This window comes from Nannospalax galili, unplaced genomic scaffold (assembly GCF_000622305.1).
Source record: "Nannospalax galili isolate Female #2095 unplaced genomic scaffold, S.galili_v1.0 scaffold173, whole genome shotgun sequence".
Taxonomy (NCBI): domain Eukaryota; kingdom Metazoa; phylum Chordata; class Mammalia; order Rodentia; family Spalacidae; genus Nannospalax; species Nannospalax galili.
The window spans coordinates 4,877,539-4,902,802 of NW_008334442.1; the positions used below are offsets into that span (position 1 = coordinate 4,877,539).

General features: G+C 36.9%; 1 protein-coding gene across 1 annotated transcript in view; it reads right to left on the reverse strand.

Annotated features, from left to right (window-relative positions):
* The window catches only part of Adgrv1 (adhesion G protein-coupled receptor V1), a 595,268-nt gene that overhangs the window by 336,780 nt on the left and 233,224 nt on the right, over nt 1–25,264 (reverse strand). The window contains exons 78-82 of the mRNA XM_008829347.3: nt 22,593–22,777; nt 17,867–18,116; nt 16,766–16,905; nt 14,785–14,945; nt 8,748–8,848 (exon numbers count right to left, since the gene is read on the reverse strand). Coding sequence (XP_008827569.1) covers nt 8,748–8,848; nt 14,785–14,945; nt 16,766–16,905; nt 17,867–18,116; nt 22,593–22,777 — 837 coding nt within the window. The remainder of the gene's footprint in view (nt 1–8,747; nt 8,849–14,784; nt 14,946–16,765; nt 16,906–17,866; nt 18,117–22,592; nt 22,778–25,264) is intronic.

Here is a 25,264-nt window from a genome sequence, read left to right on the forward strand (position 1 = left end):
TAACTCTTCTTATCCAAATTATACAAAAGACAACAATCTCTAATAAGAAAAAATATTCATATTTCATGAGTTAAGTACTGATGTTCCTTAATTAAATGAGTAAGATATACTATAGTACAATTATCTGTGATTAAAAAATACTAATTAAGTAATATTTATGTTTTACTAATAAAAATTGGACAATACTACAATGACTCCTCTTAAAGTCCCATGTCCATTTCTAATCATTAAAGTAAAAAATATATATTTGGTTATGAAATTCTGATTTTTTTTACATGTTTGATCTCTTGTTTTTATCAATGTTATTAATATTTGGTATGTAAATGAAGATACTCTTGTAAAAGAATATATAAAAAATAGCACATTGTTATGTAATTTCTTCTATAATGTTTTTCCTTTACTTTTCCAAACTAAATCTGGTATGATACCAATCTAATAAGAAAAGTCAAGTCATTATCCACAGATAAGAGTTATTGGAGTAAGAGCAAGCCATTCCACATGAGCTTACAGCTATAGGGGTTAACTGGTCAAAAGAAAAACCAAAAATTAGGCAATGACAGATTTGTTTAAATACTCCAAATATAAATCAAATAGTTCATAAAGTACAAGTAACTGTAAATACAGGGGATAACATAGTCATTCTCATTTTTTAAATGTTTGCTTCCTTAATATATTATGCTTACTTCTATTTGTAAACAACGTTCTTGACTATTTTAAGTATAATAATCCCATTATATGTAGCACGTAAATGTTGAGTCAGATACAGAGTATCAAAAAAAAAAAGTCACATCTGGATTATGATGGCTAATGGTTTTGATATGATCTGGAAATGTCATCCTATTGGCTTTACAAGCTAGTCCTCTCTCCTAAAGACTGCTCTTCCAGCCTGCTCAGCTTCACCTACATCGGATCCTAGGAAACATTTCCTAGCAACATGGGAATAAATATGTGGTCCTTATATGCACAAAATGTAATGCCTTGCTAACAGAGGAAACTGTGAATGTAAGTTCCCAGAAAAACTCCATCTTTAAACATTCTACAAGGGCTGATCAACTAGTTAGAACTTCAGTGATTATGAAGAGGTTGGAATTTTGCAGGTCCAGAACCTAATTATCACTTATTTTGGGACATCTTTAGCCCCCTAAATAGTCACTCCTTGCCAACCTCTATTTCTGACTTAACATCCTGTGACTAACAGACAAAAACCTTTTGGACTGTATTAACTTAGCAGGTCACCTTTCTACCTACACCAAGATTCGAAGATGAACTTGCTTATTTGAGGAAAAAGAATACTGTTTCTATGCCAATCAATCTGGCATAGTTAAGAACACTCTAAAACAGCTCAGAGCATAAATCAGTGGCAGAAGGATCAGAAAGAAGGATATAGGTTCTAGAGATAAGTGGGAAATTGGCCATGGTTGGCCCCATTACTAGGCCCTTTCACCCACTTTGTTTGGTCCTTGCCTAATCAATATTTTCCAAAGATTCTTATACAATCATACCACTGTGGTAGACCCTATGACTGTGCAAGCCACCACCCAGGATCAAATCAAGACTATGTTCTCCTCTTCCAATGATGGACCCTGAAGCACACAGCCTCGTGATGACCCCTCTCAGCAAGAAACAATTGAACCAACTTATGGTGACCCCACCCAAATTTATTTCTCTTCAGGGTCTGGACTAAAGGGAGGCTGTACAAACCCCCCTGACCAGTCGTAAACTGCCATTCCCACTGATGTGCCTTATCAGAGCTTTGTTAGGCCCTATTTCGAGATGATTCATAAACATACCACCCCCAGCCACAAATTGATTCCTGTTCTGCAAACAAGTTCTTCCAAATAATGTGGGCCCTGAGCCCTTTATGAGCACTCCTATCCAACCCCTGCAAACTCTGTCTCCATATACGAACATACGTAACCCCCCCTGCAGCATGACTGCTATGGTTGCTGTGCTTATTCCTGCTGGTCAGCTCCCAGCCCTCACTGGCCATAAAAAAGATCAATCCAGATTGTTGAGGTTGGTTGCCTTCATTTCTCCCTGTGACTCTTTCCATTCCTATTCCTAACACTCTGTATTCTGAATTATCTAAGAGTTTCGTTCTTTAAAGAACTCCCCTTTTTTAAGACTCAGAGGGGAAAAAAGAAAAAACACAGAAAATAAAAACCACCAAAGAACAAGCAGCAGATACCACCAAAGCAGAGAGCAGAATCAAGGTCTCTCGAGGCTAGGAGGGCAGAGAGAGGAGAAATAAAGGGAGGTTAGATGATAACAGGTACCAAGAAATGAAAAGATGGGACAGGATTAGTTCTAATGTTCCACAGCATCACAGATGCTCTACCGCATCAGCGTCGGCACTCTATGGCATCACAGTGTCTCCTGGCACCCTACAGTATCACCATGTTGGTGCTCTACGGCATCATAGTGTCAGTGCCCTACAGCATCACTGTGGCTCTACAACATCATAGTGTCAGAATTCTATGGCATCACAGTGTCAGTGCTCTACGGCATCACAGTGTCAGTGCTCTGTGGCATCACCATGTTAGGTCTCTATAGCATCATAGTGCACAGTCTGTAACACTTTGTCATACATCTTAAACTAAGAAAGGAGAGTATAAAGCATAACAACATATAATAATGATGTGTCTTAGGAGATGCACACACTCATCTGATTACTGCAAATTATGTACATGCACTAAATGATTACACTGCACCCCACAAATATGCACAAATACTATATATAGATTTAAAGTATATGAGGGATGGGAGGGATGATGGCTCAGTGGTTAAAGCATTTGCTGTGCAAACAAGAAGACTGGAGTTCCCACCCGCAGAACCCATGTAAATGCCAGGTGAGCATCATGGCTCACATAATTCCAGCTTCAGAAGGTGGAAATGGGATCCCCAAAGGGAGCAAGCTGGCTAGCAAGACTAGCCCTATTGGCAGGCTCTAGATTTGATTGAGATACCTTGCCTCATGAATAAGATAGAACAGGGATCAAGAAAGATTCCTGACATCAACCTTAGGCCTCCACATGTATACATATGCACCTATACATGTGAACACACACAGACATGCACACTAACACAGAGACACATGAAAAGAAGAAAAAGAAAAAAGGTAACATGAAAGGAAGACAACTCCCCCCAAAGATGAGGGAAGGACAGATGGCTAGAAGGAGTCTTAAAGGCCTTTTTCTTTACTACTTTCTTATTTTTAAATAAAATCAAAATTTAATGGGCTTCCTTAAAATAATTTTATAGTATAGAAGAGAAGTTGACAGTTTAGGTTGAGTAATAATAATGATGGTAGTCTCTTAACAAGCAGGACCTGGAACCTAAATGAGATGTAGGCTCAGCATCTGAACTTTTACAGGCTGCTTCTTACACCAAAGTTTGGGAAATGCTTGATCCATTTATACCTGCACTAACATGTAAGTCACACATGTTTTACTGAGTAATAACCCTTTGTACTTCTCAAATTCCCAGTCCTCAAAGCAAGATTCAATTTTCATCCTAGTATTTAAACACATTAAACCTACTTTCCTTTCAGTAGCAAAAGACAATAAAATATAGTCTGATTAATAAATGAAGAATCAAAACTTTTAGGAAAAAATCTGCTCTGCTTACTTCATTTTACTCTGCTTCAATTGATTTTAGATGGATGGATGGATGGATGGATGGATGGATGGATGGATGAATGGATGGATGATAGAGCTATGCATCCATACATATATAGTTAGATATGTGATTTTAGGTCTATTTACATGATATCTTTCTTAATAGTCTCAATACAACAAGGCAAGCTGCTTGGGAAATAAAACAGGACTCTCTTATCTAGAAGGACCCAGCATTCTGGACATCACACACAGTTTTTAGCTTCAGTCATGCAATCAGTGATTCTCAGAGATTCTTGGATGTTAGATACTCAAGGTTATAATGACATGAGGCCTAGATTGGAGAATCTTTTAGCAAGTGTGTCCTATATGCCTCCTCCCTGGGAACCAGACACTATAAAACAGCATCTCAAAATGTTGCAGAGGGAGAAACTACATAAAGGGTACTGACCGCCCAACTTCTGCTGAATTCTAGATAACAGTCCTCAGAATTAACAAGCAATTCTGTTCTGCCTTCATAAGAAGGAAGATGTAGCTAAAATCCCTGAACATCCAGTGGCTTCCAAAAAAATTAAGTATTTAAAATTCTTCACTATTTTCAATGAGCAATCTGAGTATGGTGTAGAGGCTCATTGGCAAATGTAATCCTATTCACTTACATAAAGGTGCTTTTGTAGACAAATTTGTCATCCAGTTTCAGAAAACAAGTTTAGGACAAACAAATCAATAAAAAGAAAGAGAGAAAAGCAAATATTTCCCTCTTGTTAGGTTTTATTTATCAGAGTAAATATAGCTCTACCTTATCATGTTCTCTATGAGGAAATTTCTGTTCTTTTTTTAGATTTGGAGAACTGCTTTTCCCAAGAGAACCCCTAGAACGAAGAACCCTGAACTGTAAACGTGTCCTTTGTCCTGGTTGTTTACCCACCTTATCAGGGCACACAGAGCAATGTGATTCTAAGATAAAAATCCCCAAAGATACAGTTAGATGTTTTCCCCAGAAATATCACCCAATGCTATGAAAATCTGTTAGCTATTTTTCACATCACACTTGAAGTGAATGGTCCCTCACTTTCTTGCTGGTTAACTTTTTAAGATACATGAGGAAACCAGAGTTGGACACTGATGAAAATGCATCCTTTTGGATAAAACTACTGAAAATGCAAACCTTATCTCAAAAGTTCTGTGAAATGCCAATAAACCCATTTTCTATATTAATAACAGGTTCATCACTATTTAACATAAATAAAACTATAAGATAATTTTATGTCCCCAAATCTGAATAGAAGTGATAAGTTGTAGCAAGATATTTCTTGATATTTCTAAAGCTTAGTATCTAAGCTTTCTGATAATACTTTACTAATACATTTAGGTCGATTATGAATACAAGGGACAAAAAGACAACACTGGGAGCCCACAAATGTTTACTTGTTATGCTGCAAAGAAATACTCTCTAGTCCAGCCAAAGAAGTACTGTAGACATGGGATCTTTCACATATTTCTGGAACCCCAACACTGCATGTTTCTTAAGGGAATGAAAAAGAAAATCTCCTGCTGCCACCTGCTGGTATTTTATGGTCAATGATATTTGAAAGTATTAAAATAACTTTTAATACCAGAACAGTCTTAAGAGTCTGTCTATCTTACTTCAGTTCTGGATATGCATACAATAAATTATGTGATGAATTAATGAGATAATATTCTATACATCTTTAGAAACAGAGTAGAAACTTAAGAACATTTTCCTGACTGCTTGATTCAGAGACACATTGCACCATATTGTTCCAAAATGAAGTCAAAGTGCTTGCCTAGCATGGATGATGCCCTGGGTTCGAATTTCAGAAATGCATAAACCATCATGGTAGAGCAAGTAAGTCTTGAATCTTAGCACTATAGAAATGGAGGCAGGGTGATCAGAAGTTCAAGATCATCTTTAGCTATTTACAGAGTTCAAGGCCAGCATGGCCCACAATGAAACCCTTTCACAAAAAAACTTAGTCAACTAGGTCGTAAGTCAGCAATAAAGATTTGAAGAGGAGATGTCATGGCATATATGTCTGCACAGTATTCACAACTCAAATTCATACAGGCAACTAGAAAACTTATACTCCTTTACCAAACACAGAGCTCAATTGTAGTTTTGAAGACTGCTCTAGAGTAAACTTGAGCTCTAACAATGTTCACACAGCACTAATGAAGGATCCTAAATGAGAAATTCATGGGTGGAGCTATCATGGCCCCAGCAGCACAATTCTGCAACTGGAGCAACAAACCCTCTAAAATTTAGAATGTGCAAGGGCTAATGTTCCTGCAGCTAGTCACATTTCTCATTTTGAAGAGTTTGAGAAATTTTAAAGTCCTAGCCTAGCAAAGTAAGAAAAGAATTCATTTATGTTAGAGAGTACTTTAAAAAAAATCCAAGTAGCTTGGAGCTGGAGAGATGTCTCAGTGGTTAAGAACACTGACTGTTCTTGCAGAAAATCCGGGTTTGAATCCCAGTACCCATATAAGAGCTAACAACTGTCCGTAACTCCAATTCCAGGGGATCCGACAGCCTCTTCTGTCCTCTGCGGGCATTGCACAACATGGGTGCACTTACATACATGCAGGCAATACATGCATATACATAAAACAAAAATAATAAAAATTTTTTTTAAATTCAAGTAGCTAGTTAATCTGTTGGGAAAGCAGTGCTTTCTGTGGATACAATACCAACAACATAATGTATGACTTCTGACATCAAACAACTGAAACACTATTTTTGGTGAAAAGTAAGCTATGGAAATTATTCAGTTATTTTGTGTTGCATTTTTGGTCTATTCTAAAAAAAAATGCTGGAAATGTGGATACTTGAGTAATCATTTTCTTCAAAATTGGGGTCAAGAACAATATGAATCAGAAGGCAAAATTCCAATATATAGATTCTGAACCTTTCTATCCCATCCCTAGACACGAGCAAATTTGTCTGCAAGCATACTGAAGAATTCTCTATAATAATATGGTGCTATAACTAAATCTTGTATAAATTCTGCTGCCAAATAACCACCAAAATGGATGGTGAATACAGCCAAGTAATTCTAATTATGGAAGTCGGGTTTTCTACAATGTTACATACAAGAAGCAAAAGCAAGATCAGACAGCTAAGACAGAATGCTAAGGTAGTATAAATAGTTTTGTCAAGTTCAATGCAAGCCCCTTTTGGGTAACAGCTGCTACTTTCTACAGTTCATAGTTACTTTACAAACATAATCTGGGGGCCTGGAGCAATAGCTCAGCAGTTAAGAGCACTGGCTGCTCTTGCAAAGGACCTGGGTTCAGTTCCCAGTACCAACACGGTGACTAACAACCATCTATAACTCCAGTTACAAGGGATCTGATGCACTCCTCTGGCTTCTGTGGGCATCTCATGCAAGGTGTACTTACATTGATACAGGCAAAACACATAAAATAAAAATGTATAAATTAAAAAGAAAGCATAATCTGGAATCCAGCCCTTGATATTTCTCTGAAAAATAAGTTATGAGATTTAAAGGTCATTGTCATTCCTGGGACAAAAAAGGGAACTTAGTGCCAGTGTCCCAGGTAATTTTCCATCTTATATTTTAGCCTCTCCATTAATGTTCTTTCAAAGTTCTGTTCAGACTTCAATAAAGTGCACTTTAGCTCTCTAAATAAAAGTGTGAAAAGTGTGCAATGCCAAAAATTATACAAGTTGAATCCATACATATAACCAGTGTCCAATCAAGAAGTCAGTCTTTGAAACTACAAGACAGTTAAGAAGCTAGAAGTGCTTTCATGCAAACCTGATGACCTGAGTTTAATCCTGGATCCCACAAGGTGACAGGAGAGAACGGACTTTAGAAAGTTGTCCTCTGACCTCCGTGCTCATGCCACAGCATGTGTGCACTGGCATGTGTGAGCACACGCAGACACACATGCATGGGAAAATGCAAAAATAAATGCATAAATAAGTAAATTAAATATCAAGTTTTTTTTAATGAAACCAATCATTGCCTGACCTCTAGAGATCTTGCATTCAGAAACATTTTTAATTTTATAAAATAATATTCTAAACTTTTTTCAATGAGAACATTGTGAAACGTGTAATTACTGTCAAAGTTTAAAATTTCAGCCTCAGGGAAGAAATGGTTGTGCTTTCTTCCCCTTTGTCTATACCATGTCTGTATCCGCCTCTCCCCTTATCAATAGGCAACATGAATGATTACTTATTTGAGTTCCAGTTCAGATATGACCTCTTCTATGAAGACATTCATGACCTTTGCAAAACAATGAATTCTTTATCTGTTATATTCAGAGAGCAGTTTGTACATAATCTGTGGTCCCCTGTAATACTGAATCACAGATATTTGTATAGATTCCATCAGCCCCTAACTATAATGTGTCATCTACATTTTTTGTCATCTGATTATTTTAGACTATGAGCATCTTGTGAACAGAAAAGGTATTTAATTTCATCTTTTCATCTACCTTAAATGATGTTTTCAAGTGTGTGCTTTAAATCGAACACCAATGACTATTTTCATCTTTTTCCACTACTGTGCTGGCCATAGATAAATGAAGAACTTTTCATAAGAGAATGTTCTTCCCAACTGCACTCTCCACAATACAGATTGTCCAAGTGTTTTAAAGTATATTTTTCTTTGTGTGTGTACTAATGGTTGAACCCAGAGCCTTGAATATGTTAAGTATATAAGCATAAAGTATATGCATGTGCTTTGTCATGGTTACCAGTACGTATCATCTTAATGTTCTCCATATAAAGAATTTATAACATGGCATAGTTAGATGAAATAACATATGTTAATATTAGTATACACACATTAGTAACACATTTAGCATATAGTCATTAACACTAGAATGCTTTGTGGAGAAGCCATTTTCTTGTGACAGTATTAAGGTGCTTCTCCATAGAAAGAAGGTTACAAAATATACATATTAGGCCAATAATTCTTGTTTTCGTACACGTCTTTCCTCCATCTTCCTCTATGGCAAAAATAAACAGTTCATTTCAACTAAGTTGATACAAAACTTTACATGGACACATTCAGTTGAAGGATTACAGAAAAGACACAAGCTTCTTGTGGCGAATCAGAAATGCCATCTCTCTCCTACCTGTGTTCCTAAGCTGGCTGCCATCATGTGAGTCAGAAGTTTGGCTGCGAACATGGAGTATCTGGCACAGAAGACATGGGAAACAACAGCCAAGCAAAGACCTGTAGGAGCAAAAAGAGCCCACATGAGGTTTCATAAGCCACGAAGAGATTACATGCACATAGGGAAGAAAAATCTCTGGGACAGTTAAGCACAAAAGGCCTGGCTATGCTGCATGATGCAAAACCTCAGGGAAAGAATACCTGCACTTTCAACATACTCCATCTTGCACGACATATACAGTCCTCATGGTTATCAATTAACATAAACAGTAACTTTAAATTTTAAAATATCTACAAGCTTACTGCCCTACTGAAAGAAATCCATAAATGAATCAGATTAGTAGTTTTAATAAGGACTTTATTTTCTATGCTCCCATGAGTCAACTTCAGTGTTTAAAGAAAATTTCATGATGGTCTATTCTAATTTTAAGTCTAATTTTCTAAGAATGAGTGATTTAGCTAAGTAGAGATATTTAGAAAGGTGGCTAAGACTTTCTAGGTGAAAAATTGAATGGTCCTATAAAAATTCAGGTTGGTAAATTACCCCTTTCATCTAATGGAAGTAGTTATATAATTACAGCAATGGTAATTATGAATTTTCAGACAACTTTCTGCTTCTACATGAAAAACCAGGAATAAAATGTTTTCTTTGTTTTCTTTCTCCCACAATGAATTTAAATATGAAGATTTAAATTTATATCTAGCACTATTATCTTTAAGTCTACTGGTCTACTATGAGATAAAGCCTTGCTGTGCAGCCAGGACTGTCCTTGAAGCTGGGATCCTCCTGCCTCTGCCTCCACCTCCCAAGTGCTAGGATTACAGACGTGCACCACTACATCAGATCTTAAGGGCAGAATATTTTTAGATGGTAATTTAAATAAAAGGTAACCATTATTTTGTTTGTTTGTGTGTTTGGCATTTTGAGACAGGGTCTCCCTGTGGCCTCCCTGGACTTTCACTTGCTTTGTAGACAAGGCTGGCCTCAATCTCACAGAGATCTACCTGCCTCTGCCTCCCGAGTGCTGGAACTAAAGGTGTGGACTACCACACCTGGCTACTTTTTCATTTAAGTCTTTTACCTCACATTTTTCATAGATTGGATGACTTTGTCTAGGAATTACTGAAGCCTTGCAAATAGTGACATGCACATACCACTTAGCTATGTGCTTTCTAGGCCTCATTTAATTATATCAATGCCACCTTGACAAACGAAACACTGTGCTCATTCAACATTTGTTCTCTTTCATTATATTTTCTGAGCTATGGATCAAGCTTTCTGAGTACATATGTTAGCATAAAAGGATTAAGCATCTACAAAAATGCCAAATGGGATCTTATGACTAGCTTTCAATTCATAAATGTCTCTCAGAACTCCTATTGGAAAATGAGTTCAATTATGTTTTTATATTTTAATAGAGTAGAAAAAAATTCCCTGTGGAGGGAGCCTTTACTGAACGAGGCTTTTAGTCTAGAAATTCTTCCAAGAAATCTGAAGCAATTCATGTTTAGGAAGACTGCCACGGCATGAGTCAGGCATGCAGATCTTACAGCTGCTTCCAAGACCCACCCACACAGGTGTGCTGCATTTCCTCAGAAATGCAGCCACGTCAAGCACTGCACCTTTACTGGTGATTCTATACTGCTGGAACTGCTGCTCAGAACTCACTGACAAATACTCTGAATTCTGTAGGATAATCACAACCTGCTTGAATTCATGGTTTAAGTTGAGTGTACACTTGTGTGTATAATATATTGACTTAAAAGCAGGGCTTAATTATAAGCCACCTGCTTTACTGAAAGTTTACTGTGGTGGGAGAGAACAGTGTAAAGTGAGGGGAAGGGTGTTGGCCAAGGGAGAAACACACAAGTTCACCGTTGTTCATATACTCAGCGCTTTCCCCTTAATTTGGTAATCAATTCATCATCATACTCCTGTTCTATCACATAAACTTAAGACAATTAAATGTGACCAGCTTGGTATTTAAGTAGGAGAAGCTGCTATTAAGATGCTACTGTGACACCTGGTGGCGGTCCAGGTGTCATAATTCAAAAACCAGAAGCAAGAAAATGGACTGGGTCAAATTACGTCTGTTTACTATGTCATGGTTATCTACTTTTTTTCTATTTTTATTGAATTGTTGTGCATTTCATACATCTTAATCATATCTAGACACTCTCATAGGCCCCATCTCCATCCCCATAGCACCCCAACAGATTTCATGCATTCTGTCATGTATGTTAAGGCCTATCAAGTCAAGTTTCTGTCCCCAGAAGACTCTCAGTGAGTTCATCCACTGGAGCCGGGTCAACCTATCTAGCATCACTCCCTTAAAGAAGGCCAACTCTCCCTCACCTGGCAGTGATTGGCTGCCCATTATCTAGTTCATTATTCAGAAGAATGCTGTTGAGAACTTCAAGTGGCCATGCTCTAAACTAGAGAAACCCATCTAGCTTTGGGTAGGATATCAAATACTTAGGGTTTGAAGAAATAAATATTTCATTTTTCAAGTTTCTAGACTACTACACACTAAGTATTTAATATTATATACTATTTTTAAGTTTAAGAAAGTAACTAGTTCTCATTCTGAAAAATAAGTGATTATTTTTAGCATATATACTTTAACTTTACAAGAGAATATTTTTAATTTGTCTTTAATTTAAATTCCTTAATATAAATATTCAAATCACAAAGCATAAACTGTATAACCATAAATGAAATTTCTAAAATAAAGTATAACAAACTGTAACAGCCAAATATATTACCTACGTATGAACTCAACAGTCTTTAAAAATGGATTTCTTAACAATTTTGTAGAGAAACAATCTGCTAGTTGAGTTATATATTTCCTTTCTGATTTGCCTATATGAATTACAAATTAAGCTGAGAGAGGAACTTCGCTTAATTCAGTGACAAAATGACTTTTCTACATTATCTAAAAGAGAGAAGGAAGACAAATTGCCCTTTACAAATAATAACTTCGAGGTTATATGATTTAGTTAAGGAAAGCTCTGAAGAACAGTTGTATTCTTTGCTACTATAAGACTTGACTAAAGATTGTATTCACATATAGGATGTTGGAGTATTTATATAAATATAAATATTTGCAATGTTTGTATATGAATAAACATCTCTATTTGGCATAATTTACAGGAGGGAAGTGCAGTTCCATAACTGAGGTTTAGCCCTCCACAAGACAAATGTAAGTACATTTTCTCACAAATTTTTCTTTTAAAATGTTTATAAATTGTGCATCTTTCATGTGTCAATCGGTATAGCTATAGCTGCCGCCTCTGTAATAAATCCAAATAAAATCAGCTTATTGGCAAGCATTATTAAGTCACATACTAGCTTCTTGGCTTAATTTTTTTACCTTCCCACCTCATGCTATCTGTGATTGTTAGTTTTTCTACTTTTTTGTTGCATATCACTATTGCTTCCAGATTTCTGTACCTTCTCCCTCATACAATGAATGCCATTTGGTTAGTGCTACTCATGAGCTAAGGGTAAAAATAAAAACCAGTCAACCCTGAAAAGATTTCTCATAGGAACAAAAGTCAGTAGAAAGCACTGCATAGCACTTCACTGTGTGTGTTAGGGGTGAGTACATAGTCCAGAGGGACGAGGTTGCCAAAGGGACAAGCTTCGATAATTAAGGGGCTAAACCCGAGCACAATGCCACAGTCATAGGAGGCTACTTAAATTTAAGGGTGCATGAGTTAAAAAGAAATGGGACTTTGAATGCAGTCATATTTCAAGGACTCACGAACCACCTGTGGCCAGTAGATGCTGAATTAGACAGCATAAAGCAGTTCCATCATCACAGAGTCCAACTGCAGAGTTCTGTCAACCCACTCTGGGAAATGAGACTATGCCATATTTTGGAAGAATTTGTATTGAAATGCCTAAGATAATATGGTTTGTCCGCAGAAATCTGACACATAGCAGAAATACATCAAATCTGATCCATAATGCATTATTACTCATTTCTTTAGTAACAAACAGGTATTAAAACTACTACATGTCAGGTACTATGTACAACAAAACTCAAAATGGATACTCACTGCTTTTCCAGTGATCTACTCTGTGATCTACTCTGGCTAAAAAACAAAAAGTTGGCTCCGATTTAATGTTTATTACACTCAGAAAAAGAACTAATGAACTGTTAGCAAATTCAGTGATAAACTCTTTGTCCTGACCCAAACTAGAGATTATATGTAAGACACAAAAATTCATCTTTTCTGATTCCTGGAGGCCCATCACAGAGGTGTGTTTTGGTTTTCTCATGAAGAGGAAACTGAGGCACAAAGATGGGACATTATGGGTCCTTACTGACAGAACATGAGATTACAAAATAATATCCTGAACAAAGAGGAAATAAAATGATAACTACTAAGAACTGAAATTGATCCCACCAAAGATAATAAATGTGTACACTGGCAGTTAGGTACTGAGTCTCAAATACATGAGCAGGTCAGCCTTGCCTTTTCTAGACTGCTATAGACCTGTTATCAATTCTCCTAGGAAAAGCCCCATAACTCTACTAATTCTACATAAAATCAGGGTAACATCACTCTTTAGTTTTAAAAAGTTTTTGTCTTGATGCTCAATATTTGTACAAAGTCAAGGATTTTTGTGGGTCATAGGAACATTTGAATTTGTTTGTAAAAAGATGTAAAATGACATCTAGATTTTTATTTCAACACTGTAAATTTTTATTTCACTGTTCTATGAAATTTATTTGCTCATAAAATATGCTGCCATTTAAGTAAAATAGGAAGTCTCCATTTGATTTTGGAACTATAGGAGCCTAGAGAATCTAGGTCAGAAATGTCACCTTTTATGAAAGACAGTATTAACTACAAGAAATTCTTACCTTTATCTATTGAATTTAAGTTAGATACATAATTCAGAAACCTTAAGAAAAATTTATAACTATACAAAATTAAATCATATTATAAATATTTTAGCAATCAGAACAAAGATTAGTAATTAACTGCTTGAATATCTCTCCAAAAACATTTCCTAATGGATAATTGTTAGGGAATTTTTAAAACAATACAGTAAAAAAGATACGCCCTCAATAATAATAATCGCATTTATAGACAAAACATGATTAAAGCAAAACATTAGATGTATGTGAGTTAATATATCTGCCACCCTGTGATGCAGTTATTGTTTGTAATCATATATTGGGGGGTAGGAGAGCTGACACATAAAACCTGTAATTTACTCACATCCCAACAACCAGTGAATGACAGAATCAGGACTTGAACTAAGGCAATCTGAATACAATTTTTATGTCTTTTATATTTTATTATTTTTTATTTTATTGTTTCTATGAGTGTATTGCTTGCATGTGTGTAAGTGCACCCATGTTGTGCAATGCCCACGAGGTCAGAGGAGGGCATCAGATCCCCTGGAACTGGAGGAATGGATGGCTGTTGGCCACCATGTGGGTTCTGGGAATCAAACCTAGATCCTCTGCAAGAGCCATATCTCTAGCCCCTACAATTTTTATGTTTATAATCATTATTGTATACCAAGTTATCTGTATAGCACATTCTTCATAGAAACAATTTCTAACATAGAGTTTAATATGTTTAGAGTCCCAAAGATGTAGACTGCCAATTAACCTATGGTGTAGGAATTATTTAAAAATAAAAAAACAAAATTATTTACATATATTGTTCCTCTAACTCCAGTATTCTAACTGTAGAACCTAACCTCTAGAGCACAACACACCATTAACCGTGCCCTTTCCTGCTATCTAGCCCCTATCCCACACCATATTCTATGTATTTTGTGGCTTGGAAATGTGTCTTGCCCTATACAGCACAAAATTGCACTCCCCCATGGCTGTTATATAAAATAATGAATAAAACAACAAGAAAATGATGAATTATAGTATTATATTTTATACACGCAAAAGAACTATGGAAGAGTTACATTCTCACATATTTAAAATTCTGAACTTGAGAATCCTGCCACTGACCTGAGATACATATAAATCCAGAAGAGAAAAAAGCTTCATTATATGATGACAGGTTGTCAGTCTGGGCATAGACAGCGTACACGGACATGTGTGAACAGGTACATTCCACGTAGTCTGAAGTGTCTTCAACCACTTTGCAAAACTGAGTGTCAGACAACCAGCTGGAGAAAATATAATAGTCACTATTCCTCTGTCACTAATGCTTCATATGTTGAGATTGTTTTCAAAAGAAAAGTATCTCACTGAATTCAAGTGTTCTTTATTCGGGACTTAAACAGAATACATTACTATCCAAAAGAAATACTGGTGGGAACATCTTGTCCGGGACAGCACTCAACAGATTCCATAAGATACCTTAAGAAAGTAAATAGCAATCAGCCCTGCCAGGTCATCACTGTACAAAGATGGGCTTCTCAGCAGAGCAGCATGTGTCCTCCTTAACAGAAGAAAACTCAACTTTTCTCTATCATTCAAAAATTCCAACAGGATCAACATAGTCAAAACATGCTTAGATCCAACCAGATCAACACAGCTGTGGCACCTATGCAACTCACCCTTCTTTGTGTTCTTCTAAGTCCTTGCATTTCTGAACCACATCACATTAATCACCTTTGTGCTTTTGTATGATTCCTTCCTCATTTTCTTTGTATTTTGGGTCACATATCCTAAACATGTTTTCCAAGGATCTTCAAATGTCTCCTGTGGTGATGTTTGCCTTATTCTGAGTCCATCGGTAACTGCTCCCTGACCCTTTCAGTGCATCTTGATTCTATTACCTTTCCAAGGACAAAAGTTCCTGATTCAAACTGCAGATTTCAGCTTGAAACATTCATTACTAATCATATACTGAGGATTACAGAGTATCTATGTAGTATTATTCTTTGACTTATGATGGGGGTATATTCCAAAAAACCCACTGAAAAATTTAAAAACTCTGTAAGTTGCAAATGTCTTTACTACATCTAACCTACTGAACACCAAGCTTAGTAACAGGGCACAGTGTGGCATCTGAGTTGTTTATCTCATGATCATGTGACTGATTAGGACCTATGGCTCACTGTCACTGCTCAGCACCATGAAAGAGCATCATAACACAAATTTCCAACATGGGAAAATATGAGAGCTCAAAACTGGAGTACTTTTAATCAAATATGCATCATGTTTGGATCAACTTCAAGAATAAAATGGTAAGTTGTACCATCATAAGTAGAGACCCACCTGAATTAGGTTTAAGATCCATCCTCAGGCATAAGGAATTGTGATTCAAAATATTACGTCACAGAGAAAGAGAAACTAACCAGAATTTTAATGTTTTAAAAGAGAGACGTGTGACCAAGCTACTAAACTTATTTGGAATTTTAGTATGTCTGGCTAAAATTTCACAATAAACAGAATCTAATGGATGGTTTGGGCTCCAAACCTCTCCCAATACTACCAGATCCTATAATACTGAGAGAGATTTGAGTAACAATAACTTAGTCAGAAACTTTAGACCATAGGCTAAAGGGATTCAATGACAGAATCACCCTCTCATTTCCAATGCTGTATTTGTGGTTAATCCCAAAACGTGCTTCAAGCTATTCCTGAAGAACTATAAACTCTGCTGATCCCTCTAAACAAAAAGCCTCAGTTCCTGAACCACAGGCAGCAGGGGTAAAATAAGGAATTTCTTTTCTTACCCAACAAATTAACTGTTAACTTCAGTTATCTGACCTGAGCAGAACTCATGATAGAGCCCATGAAAATAGAAATGATCAAGGAAAGTAACATGCCACACACACAGTTCAATTGCCAGCTCCATTTCCTACCTCACTGATGCTATTTCCTTCACAGATCCATCTTATTTACTATAGAGATGGTTCTCCAGTCTGAAAGCCTCTCCTGGGGCCACCATCTACACTCAGTACCAAAAAATTAATAGGTTCCATGGTTCTAGAAGAGGGAAACACCAAATGCTGATCTCAGAACTATCAATAGGTACCTTGTAGCAGCCTGATTCCAAAGGAGACACAGAGATGTATGAGGAACAATTCTGGGCTTGGCAGCATAAATTCTGTAGAGTACCTCATTGTTGTTAGGAAGGGGTTGTGAACTCTGACCTTTCACATTCAAAGACAACACCTATAATGTCAAAAGACATAAAAATTTTAATTAGCATTTTCCATGTCATAATCAAGTCTCACATCTGAGCTGGGCTTCATTTTTCTAATACCCATAGTCATGTTTTCTTCAGCATCACTAGCTGGCTCATTTATGAAGGCAGGATCTGACCAGCTTTCCACAGTGCCCATTCACCCTCTGCTTCACTCACTTCAGTCTTCAGCAGACAGCACTCCTACAACTATGACTGGCAGGCTTCATTAAGAGTTAGGTATATGAGAGGTTGGACAGATGGCTCAACAGTTAAGAGCACTGGCTGTTCTGCAGAGGACCTGGGTTCCCAGCACCCACATGGCAGCTCACAATCATCTGTACCTCCAGTTCCAAGAGCTCCAATGCCCTTTTCTAACACCCATAGGCATTGCATGACATGGGTACACTTTCATACATGCAGACAATATACTCATATTCATAAAAAAATAAATTATATTTTAAAAAGTGGGTATATGATAAGACATAATATTTGACAAAGCTACATTTTTATACTTTGTCCATATATATATTGACCCAATAAAACATGAAGAAAACATTCCCAACACTTTTAAACCCAAACATTCTGCAAATGGTTCACAAAGGTGGAATACTTTTTCATATCATTCTACCTTATAGGACTTGGCAAAAACCAGTTGAGCAAATGCATCCTAAGTTTGTCTCCAAAAGGAAAAATCGGATCACTTTTTTTTTATTTTTTCGGTCTTTTCGAGACAGGGTCTCCCTGTAGCCCTGGCTGTCCTGGTTTCACTATGGAAACCAGGCTAGCCTCGAACTCACAGAGATCCACCTGCCTCTGCCTCTGCCTCTGCCTCTGCCTCTGCCTCTGCCTCTGCCTCTGCCTCTGCCTCTGCCTCTGCCTCCCAAGTGCTGGGATTAAAGGCGTGCGCCATCATGCCCAGCCCACATATTTTTTTAAAATGACAATTACCTTGTTTTTCAGGGCAAGGAAGTTGTTTCTGGTCACAAACCACTGCTGGCTGCTGTACTCTATAAACTGAACAAATCTGCATGTGCTTTTCGCATCCACTATTTCTGCATCTGGAACATCCAATAACCTTTCAGGAATTCGAATATAGTCACCCTCTTTTCCTTCGAACTTGTGTCCATTGATTTGCTGAGAGTACCAGTGAAGAGCCAGTATTGACAAATATGGGCAACTGTCAAGGATGGTTTTGCTTCTACAATAGAATAACAAGAGTCTGCTGAACAGGCATGTATTTGCATCTGTAATTCCACTTCTGTTTAATGCACTACTTTGGGACTTTGTTTTTCATGTGTAAAAATGACACTACCAACCAAGAACACTAGATACAACCTTCTTTCTGTTTGTTTGGGTTTTTATGGTTAACTCTTTCTGCATTCTCTTACCTGATCTTCCTTGACTCCTGATACGGTTTCGGAAAGATGTTACATGGATATCAAGATACAATATGTGGCTATAAAATGTACTTTTCTGTGTTAGTCACAGGCTGCAGTGGAACAGGCTTAGGAATGGGTATTCCCAAGAAAGTGAAGCCCTCTGTTTTATTTAAGATCACAGACCACATATATCTATGGGTTTTCATCTAGAATGTGCCTCATGCCTTTCTAACACATTAGAGTCTTGAGTAGAGTGCTATTTATTCCTTTAACATTTCTACTTTTTATACCTCATAAGAATAATAAGATTCTATACTCAGTGAAATTGCTTTCAAACCTCAGTGTGAATTGAAATCATGTGGACCTGGTTTAAAACATAGTTTACACTCCAGACTAAGGCAAGATCCTCACACAGAGAATGTTTGTGGTTCTAAGAGTTTGAATCTGTAATCATTCTCCCTGATCATTTGTAGCAAGCTATTCCTGGATTCATCATCTTTGCAAACAATGAACAGATACAAAGATAAATCAGTTTTGAAATCTGCCATAAAAGTATAGAGAATATTAGAATCCTATGGGAAGATGCGTGTGTCCAACGTTAAAAGTTCTATCAGTCACAATGGATATAGAATATGTAGTTAGATCATGAATCAAAATGATACCTTGTCAAGATCTATAGCCAGAGAAATGGAACACAGAATTTTTAATGAAAGGTATAAGTAAAGGCAGAGTAAAGCAATTTTTTTCCTCTAGCTATACATCCTCTCTAACGTTTCTTCCACAGCTTAAAATTACTGCCTTTAAGCTGGTGAGTGACTCACAGAATCTACCTTTAGCTCACCCATTTATCCAGGATGCTAGATCTTTAGGTCAAGCTTTCTATGTAAACACCTAAATTTGTATGAGTCATACACACCTCAACAGCTTGTCAAAACTCATTTCTTAATCTCCCCTACTCAGCCTGCCATACCAATCATTATTATCTCCCAGGCTAAAAACTGCCTCTACACAACGCTGACCAGGCATAAAGCAGCAAACATCAGTGGATTTTGACCACATAGATTAACAACTCTCTTTAATATCCTCACTTTCAAGCTACTGAGATTCGGCCCAATCAGAACCACCAAGGCTTCTGCTACTTTACAAACCAAGAGCATACGCAATGGCTCAATACGACACTGACACATGCTTGCCAAACTTTTGGCTATTAATTGCTGATAACCAAACTCTCCCTGAAACCTTAACCTCTTATATCTAGGCCCTCCAAATGCACTCACCTTGATGAACAGAAGGGGAGTCAGGTTGATTTGTACCTCTTTGTAGTGGTATAGTGACCAACCTCAGTTGGCATTTTTATTTGGTTCCAAGTGACTGCCCTAAATGCCATCATTCTTAATATTCTTGCTCAATTCCCAAATACTTCACTCTCAACAAATGTATTGGTTATTAATATAATGTACAGATAATATATAGCAGAATGTGTGACATCTTTAGAGATCCTCAGTGAAGCAAAGCAAATATTATCATTTATCTTCTATGTTCAGTTTATTACTATCATGAGCCTCTATCATCTAATGATCTTAAAGGTTCCACACTTCCACATCGCTGCCTGAAATCTGTCCTTCATCTTAACTATTATCCTCTATAGTCTCCCTATTCCTTGTTTTCTTCTGTTCCTTAGCACTCTGCTCAGCATGATGCCTCTAAAACACTAACTCTAACACACACACAAACACACATAGTGAGAAGAGAGAGAGAGAACCTAGTTTACTGTATGTTGAACTTTCTTTGAAAAAGCAAACTAATGATCTTTCCAAACACATCATGCTGTTTCTTGATTATTTCCATTTAATATGATGTTTCCTCTTCTTGGATAACTCAAAAGGAAAATGAAGTCTATTGAGAGGAAGCACGTTGTAGAAAACATTGATTCATTGATAATCTACTATGTACCATATAGTGTGCTAGGCTCTGGGAACACTTTAGGCATTAAATCAGAAAAGTCCATTTGTTTGTGCATTTCATGACTTCTCTGAGTTTTCCCTGGGCCTTTAAGGATATGGCACAGGACTCTGCATTTTCAGGTAGGTAGGTAGATAGATGGTTCACATTTAAGAAAACACTGGTACTTCAGTGATCTTGAAGAAATGTGAATAACCAATGGAAAAGAATGGGACCGGGGATAATGAAGTGTTATTGTTTAATTTCACTGAACAGTACAGTTGAATATAATTCAAGAAGGAAAAAATGGCAGGTATTTTCTCTCTCTGTCTCTCCGTCTCTCTGTCTCCGTCTCTCTCTCTCTCTCTCTCTCTCTCTCTCTCTCTCTTTCTCTCTGTCTGTCTGTCTCCTGCCCTTTCAGGTCTCTCTCTATAGCTCAAACAACAGACCCATGCCAGAGGTTTCTGTAGCCAGTGGTAGAGACACAAAGAAGGGGTGAAATGGACACCATTTGTCTCAGGTGAGGACTAAAGAGGGGACTTCCTAGAAGAGACTCCTGTGAGCTTTTTCTGATCCTTGATGATTTTTGCACTAGGAAAAGAGCAGTTCCGGGATGCACTTAGCAGGTTTAAAGAAGGAGTGCAGTACAAAGAAATACGGGCTCTGTATTTTAACCTCATCACACGTGCTATGGATCTTGTGAAAGTCTGGGCTGTGAAATTGGTTTTGTTGCAATCTTCTGATCACATAGAGTGGTGGCCTCGAGGGGTGGCCTGGGGGAGTCAAGCAGGCCTATGATTGAGTGTGAGACTCACCATGAACTAACTACTCATATGAACCTTATCAAGGTAAGCAGGACCCCTAGCCTCAGTTTGCATCTATAAACAGGAACAGTAAGTGCCTAAGTCTAACTTTGAATAGATACCTAAAGTGATCATTTGCAAAGTATACATACACTAGACATACAACCTGTATGAAGGATTAAGCTGAGTCATATAAAATTTTCAGTATTGAAATGTTTCGATCGGAGACTGGAGAGATGGCTCAGCAGTTATAAGCACTGGCTGTTCTTGCATAGGACCCAAGTTCAGTTCCTAGTACCCACATGGTGGCAAAAAACCACCCATAATTCCAGTTCCAGGAGATCTGATGCCTTCTTCTGACATCCATGGGCATTGCATGACCCAGGTGCACTTACATGCAGGCAATACACTCATACACATAAAATAAAAATATTTTTTAAAAATAGAAAATAAAATGTTTCTACCTATAAAATATCCATCTGTATCATTCAATTTAATACAGTCAGGATTATAGCAAAATTATAGTTAATATGTCTTCTTATTTTATACCCTGATTTCTGTCTTATAATCTTTTTACACCTACATTTACTATTTGAACTTTCTGGGTTCTATAACCAAAGAACTACCGTGAAAAGCTTTATGCATCCAACTGATTTTGTTACTTTGACAGAATTCATAAAGCCTCAAAAATAAGATATTTAAATTATCACAGAAGAGTTTTAAATGTGCTCTCTGAAATGACTTCGAATTTCAAAGTAATTTAATAAACACTGACGAGGATATTGAGAATAAGTTATAAAATTAATAAAGTTTTACATAACTATTCTTAATCGAATGCCTATTAAATAATCAAACAATATTTATTGTTTATAGATAGTATATGTTGACAATATGAAAATCAAGAATTTTAATTTCGTTTCATGCTCTATTATTAGTGATTTTTTATGTTGTCAAAAGAAAACATTTTCAGTTGTTTGGGTTACAATAATCCAATTTAGATTATGAATGTAATTTGCATACCACTGTGCCTAAAAATATTAACATACGGCTTAAACAATTATATAATTAACAATGACTATGAGCCACATTTTGTTTCCTCCTCCTCTTGACACCTTCCTGCTATGGACCACAAGCCACAAAACAGCCTCAAGTTCAGTAGCATTTTAAGAGCAAGCTCCGAGTAGAATAAACAATGTGGACTCTAGGTGGAGCCTGAGTCACAGTGCATCACAGCACCACTAAGGCTGGAATCAGCTTCCTTTTTCCTCTTCAAAATGTGTCTTCCACTCATTAAATACAAGTTAAGAGCAGGAAAGATGATTTCTTGTTTTATTTTAAAATACTCTGAGATAAGAGGACTATACTGCTGATGGTACATGTTTATTTTTCTTGCATAGCTGTTTTCTTCTAACAATTAGATTCATTTGCTAACAGGTAGAAGCACTGACCATGTGCTTCTTCCTATCATTCTAGTGTCCACTCATATCACATGATGCTTCATAAACAGGGAGGAAACACACGTTGGCACTGCTAATTTCACAAAATACGTACTTTTCACCCAGAGAGCCACAGGTAACATCAGTCAGCAGAGAAAAGGCAAAATGCTCAGTCACTTCAGTTAAGTGGCTGAATCCTCTTGTGTCCTTGCGTTTGGGGTTAATTAGTGCACAAAGAATCTCATACAAAAGAGTTCGGCTTTCAATACTGAAAGCCTGATTTTTTCCTTCAGTAGTTATCTGAAAGAAAAAAATCTAAATATTAAAATATATTCAACAGTAAAGTTCTTAAATTATATAATATATACCATGTAAGTTAATAATTGTTAACATTGACAAAATAAAGATGGACTATGAAGAACTGAGGAGAAAACGGTATCAAAAGTATATTTAAAATACAACCATCTATACTTCAAAGGTATAGATGATCATTTAAAAAGAAAAAGGATCATCGCTAAACTACTATTTAATCATTGATTAAAGTTCCAAGTGGTCACAGACATCATTTAATTTAACAATAATTAACATCATGAATTAAACTGCAATTTTATATCTATGCCAAGAACTCATAATTCCCTTGACCAACAAATAAGGAAGTAAATATCTCAAGAATATTTGTTTACAACAGAAACAAAATTATTTTAATCTCTTTCAATGAACGAACAATGACCACAGTACATCACTAAATTGTTAAAGAACCAAATGAGAAAATTCTTTGTTATCAAATGTTCCAGACATCCTGGTACATGGAGGAGGTTTTTTTTGGGGGGGAGGGTTGTCTGTTTGTTTGTTGCTGTTTGTTTTTTGTCACAGCCTCAGCTGGCCTGGAGCTCACTATGTAGACCAGGCTAGCCTCAAACTCACAGAGATTCATCTGTCTCTGCTTAAAGAGTAGTGGGATTGGGCTAGAGAGATGGCTCAGCAGTTAAGAGCACTGACTCCTCTTGCAGAGGACCTGGGTTCGATTCCCAGCACCCACATGATGGCTATGAACCATCCTTAACTCCAGTTCCAGGGGAATCTGAAGCCCTCTTCTGACCTCCACAGCATTGCACGACGCAGGTGCACTCACATACATGCAGGCAATACACTCATATACATAAAATAAAAATAACAAATAAAATATTTTTAAATTTATTTTTTAAAAAGTAGTGGGATTAAACATATGCACTGCCATGCCCAGCTTTATACTGCATTTTTTTCCTATGAACTACTTACATAAAGGATTGTGTTACTTATTGTTTGATGAACAAGGAGATTATTATGTCTTGATATTCTAATATTTGGCAAATCCCAAACTCTAAGATCATCAGTTTATGGTTCCTGAACTGTGCCTCTACCCACATATTACCACTCTCTATAATGCCCCTGCCCAGACAATACCACTCTCTGTAATGCCCCTGCCACACACTTTACCATTCTCTATAACTTGCATGCATCATTATTAATAAATTTATGCTAGCTTGAAATGATTCACTGTTTTCTCCTAGTAGTTGAGTTCAGTGTGGAACTGGATAATGCTACCCTATTTTTAAATATTTTATTTATTATCTTTATTTTATATGTTTGAGGGTATTTCCTGCATGTATGTAAGCGCATCCATATCATGAAATGCCCACAGGGGTCAGAAGAGGGCATTGGATCCTCTGGAACTGGAGTTACAGATGGTTGTTAGCTGCCATGTGGGCACTGGGAATTGAACCTAGGTCCTCTACAAAAGCATTCAAGTGCTCTTAATTGCTGAGCCATCTCTCCAGTTCCATTATCCCTAATTTTTTAATCACTTTGTAATCTACTAGTTTTAAACTCACATAGAAATTCAAGATCTGACCTTATAAGACTACCTGTCCTAAAGATAGGAGAGCAGCCCACAAAGAAAATGTGACAAAAGGACAGAACACTGAGTTAGTAACGTGAAGGTTACAAACGAACAGAGACCAGCCCACGGACACAGAAGCAAGGAGACTGAGTCAGACCAATGGGAAACAGGCTCAAGAACATCTTCCAGAACTGAGAGAAAATGAAACAAACAAATCGGACAAATCTTAGGGTAAATCCCCAAGATCCAAAAACATAAAACAGCAGGTAGAAGAAAAATAACATCATTAATAAGCTACATAAATATTCATTTTTAAAGATAGAGACTGCTTTATATCAGAGAAAATTCAGAAAAGGAACAATACCAGATATAACTGGTAATATGTAAAATGTTACTTCAAGTGCTAAAAAAAATGAAGCAAAAAATAAACAAGAATAAGTAACTGTGGAAAAAACTCACGGTAAATTATTGACAGTAGGCATTTATGAGAGGGAAATGTCAGAAGAGCAGTATGTATAGAAGTTTAAGAATTGAAAGTTTATATCCAAGAATTCGACAGCTATTTAAACTTTTACTCATGCTCAAGGGAAACAAAATATTTATTAAAATAAGGTACACAAAAATAAAACCACAATCATTCCTATAATACTGGTTAGTACAGACACATTGTTCTCAGCCCACCTTACTGTAATTTCCCTGATCTCAAGAGTCCTGTGGGGAAGGCCTTACTGTTATTTTTGCTTTTCAACTTGCAGGTTGAACCAAGGTAGTAAGAGGATAAACAGCCTGGCACAAGCTTGGGTCAAGCCCAAGACAGGCTGCCACCAGCCACCTACACCCACTTGCAACATCCCCTGCTTGCTTCTCAAATATAACAGCACAACTTGAACTAGTTCATTGACCACGCA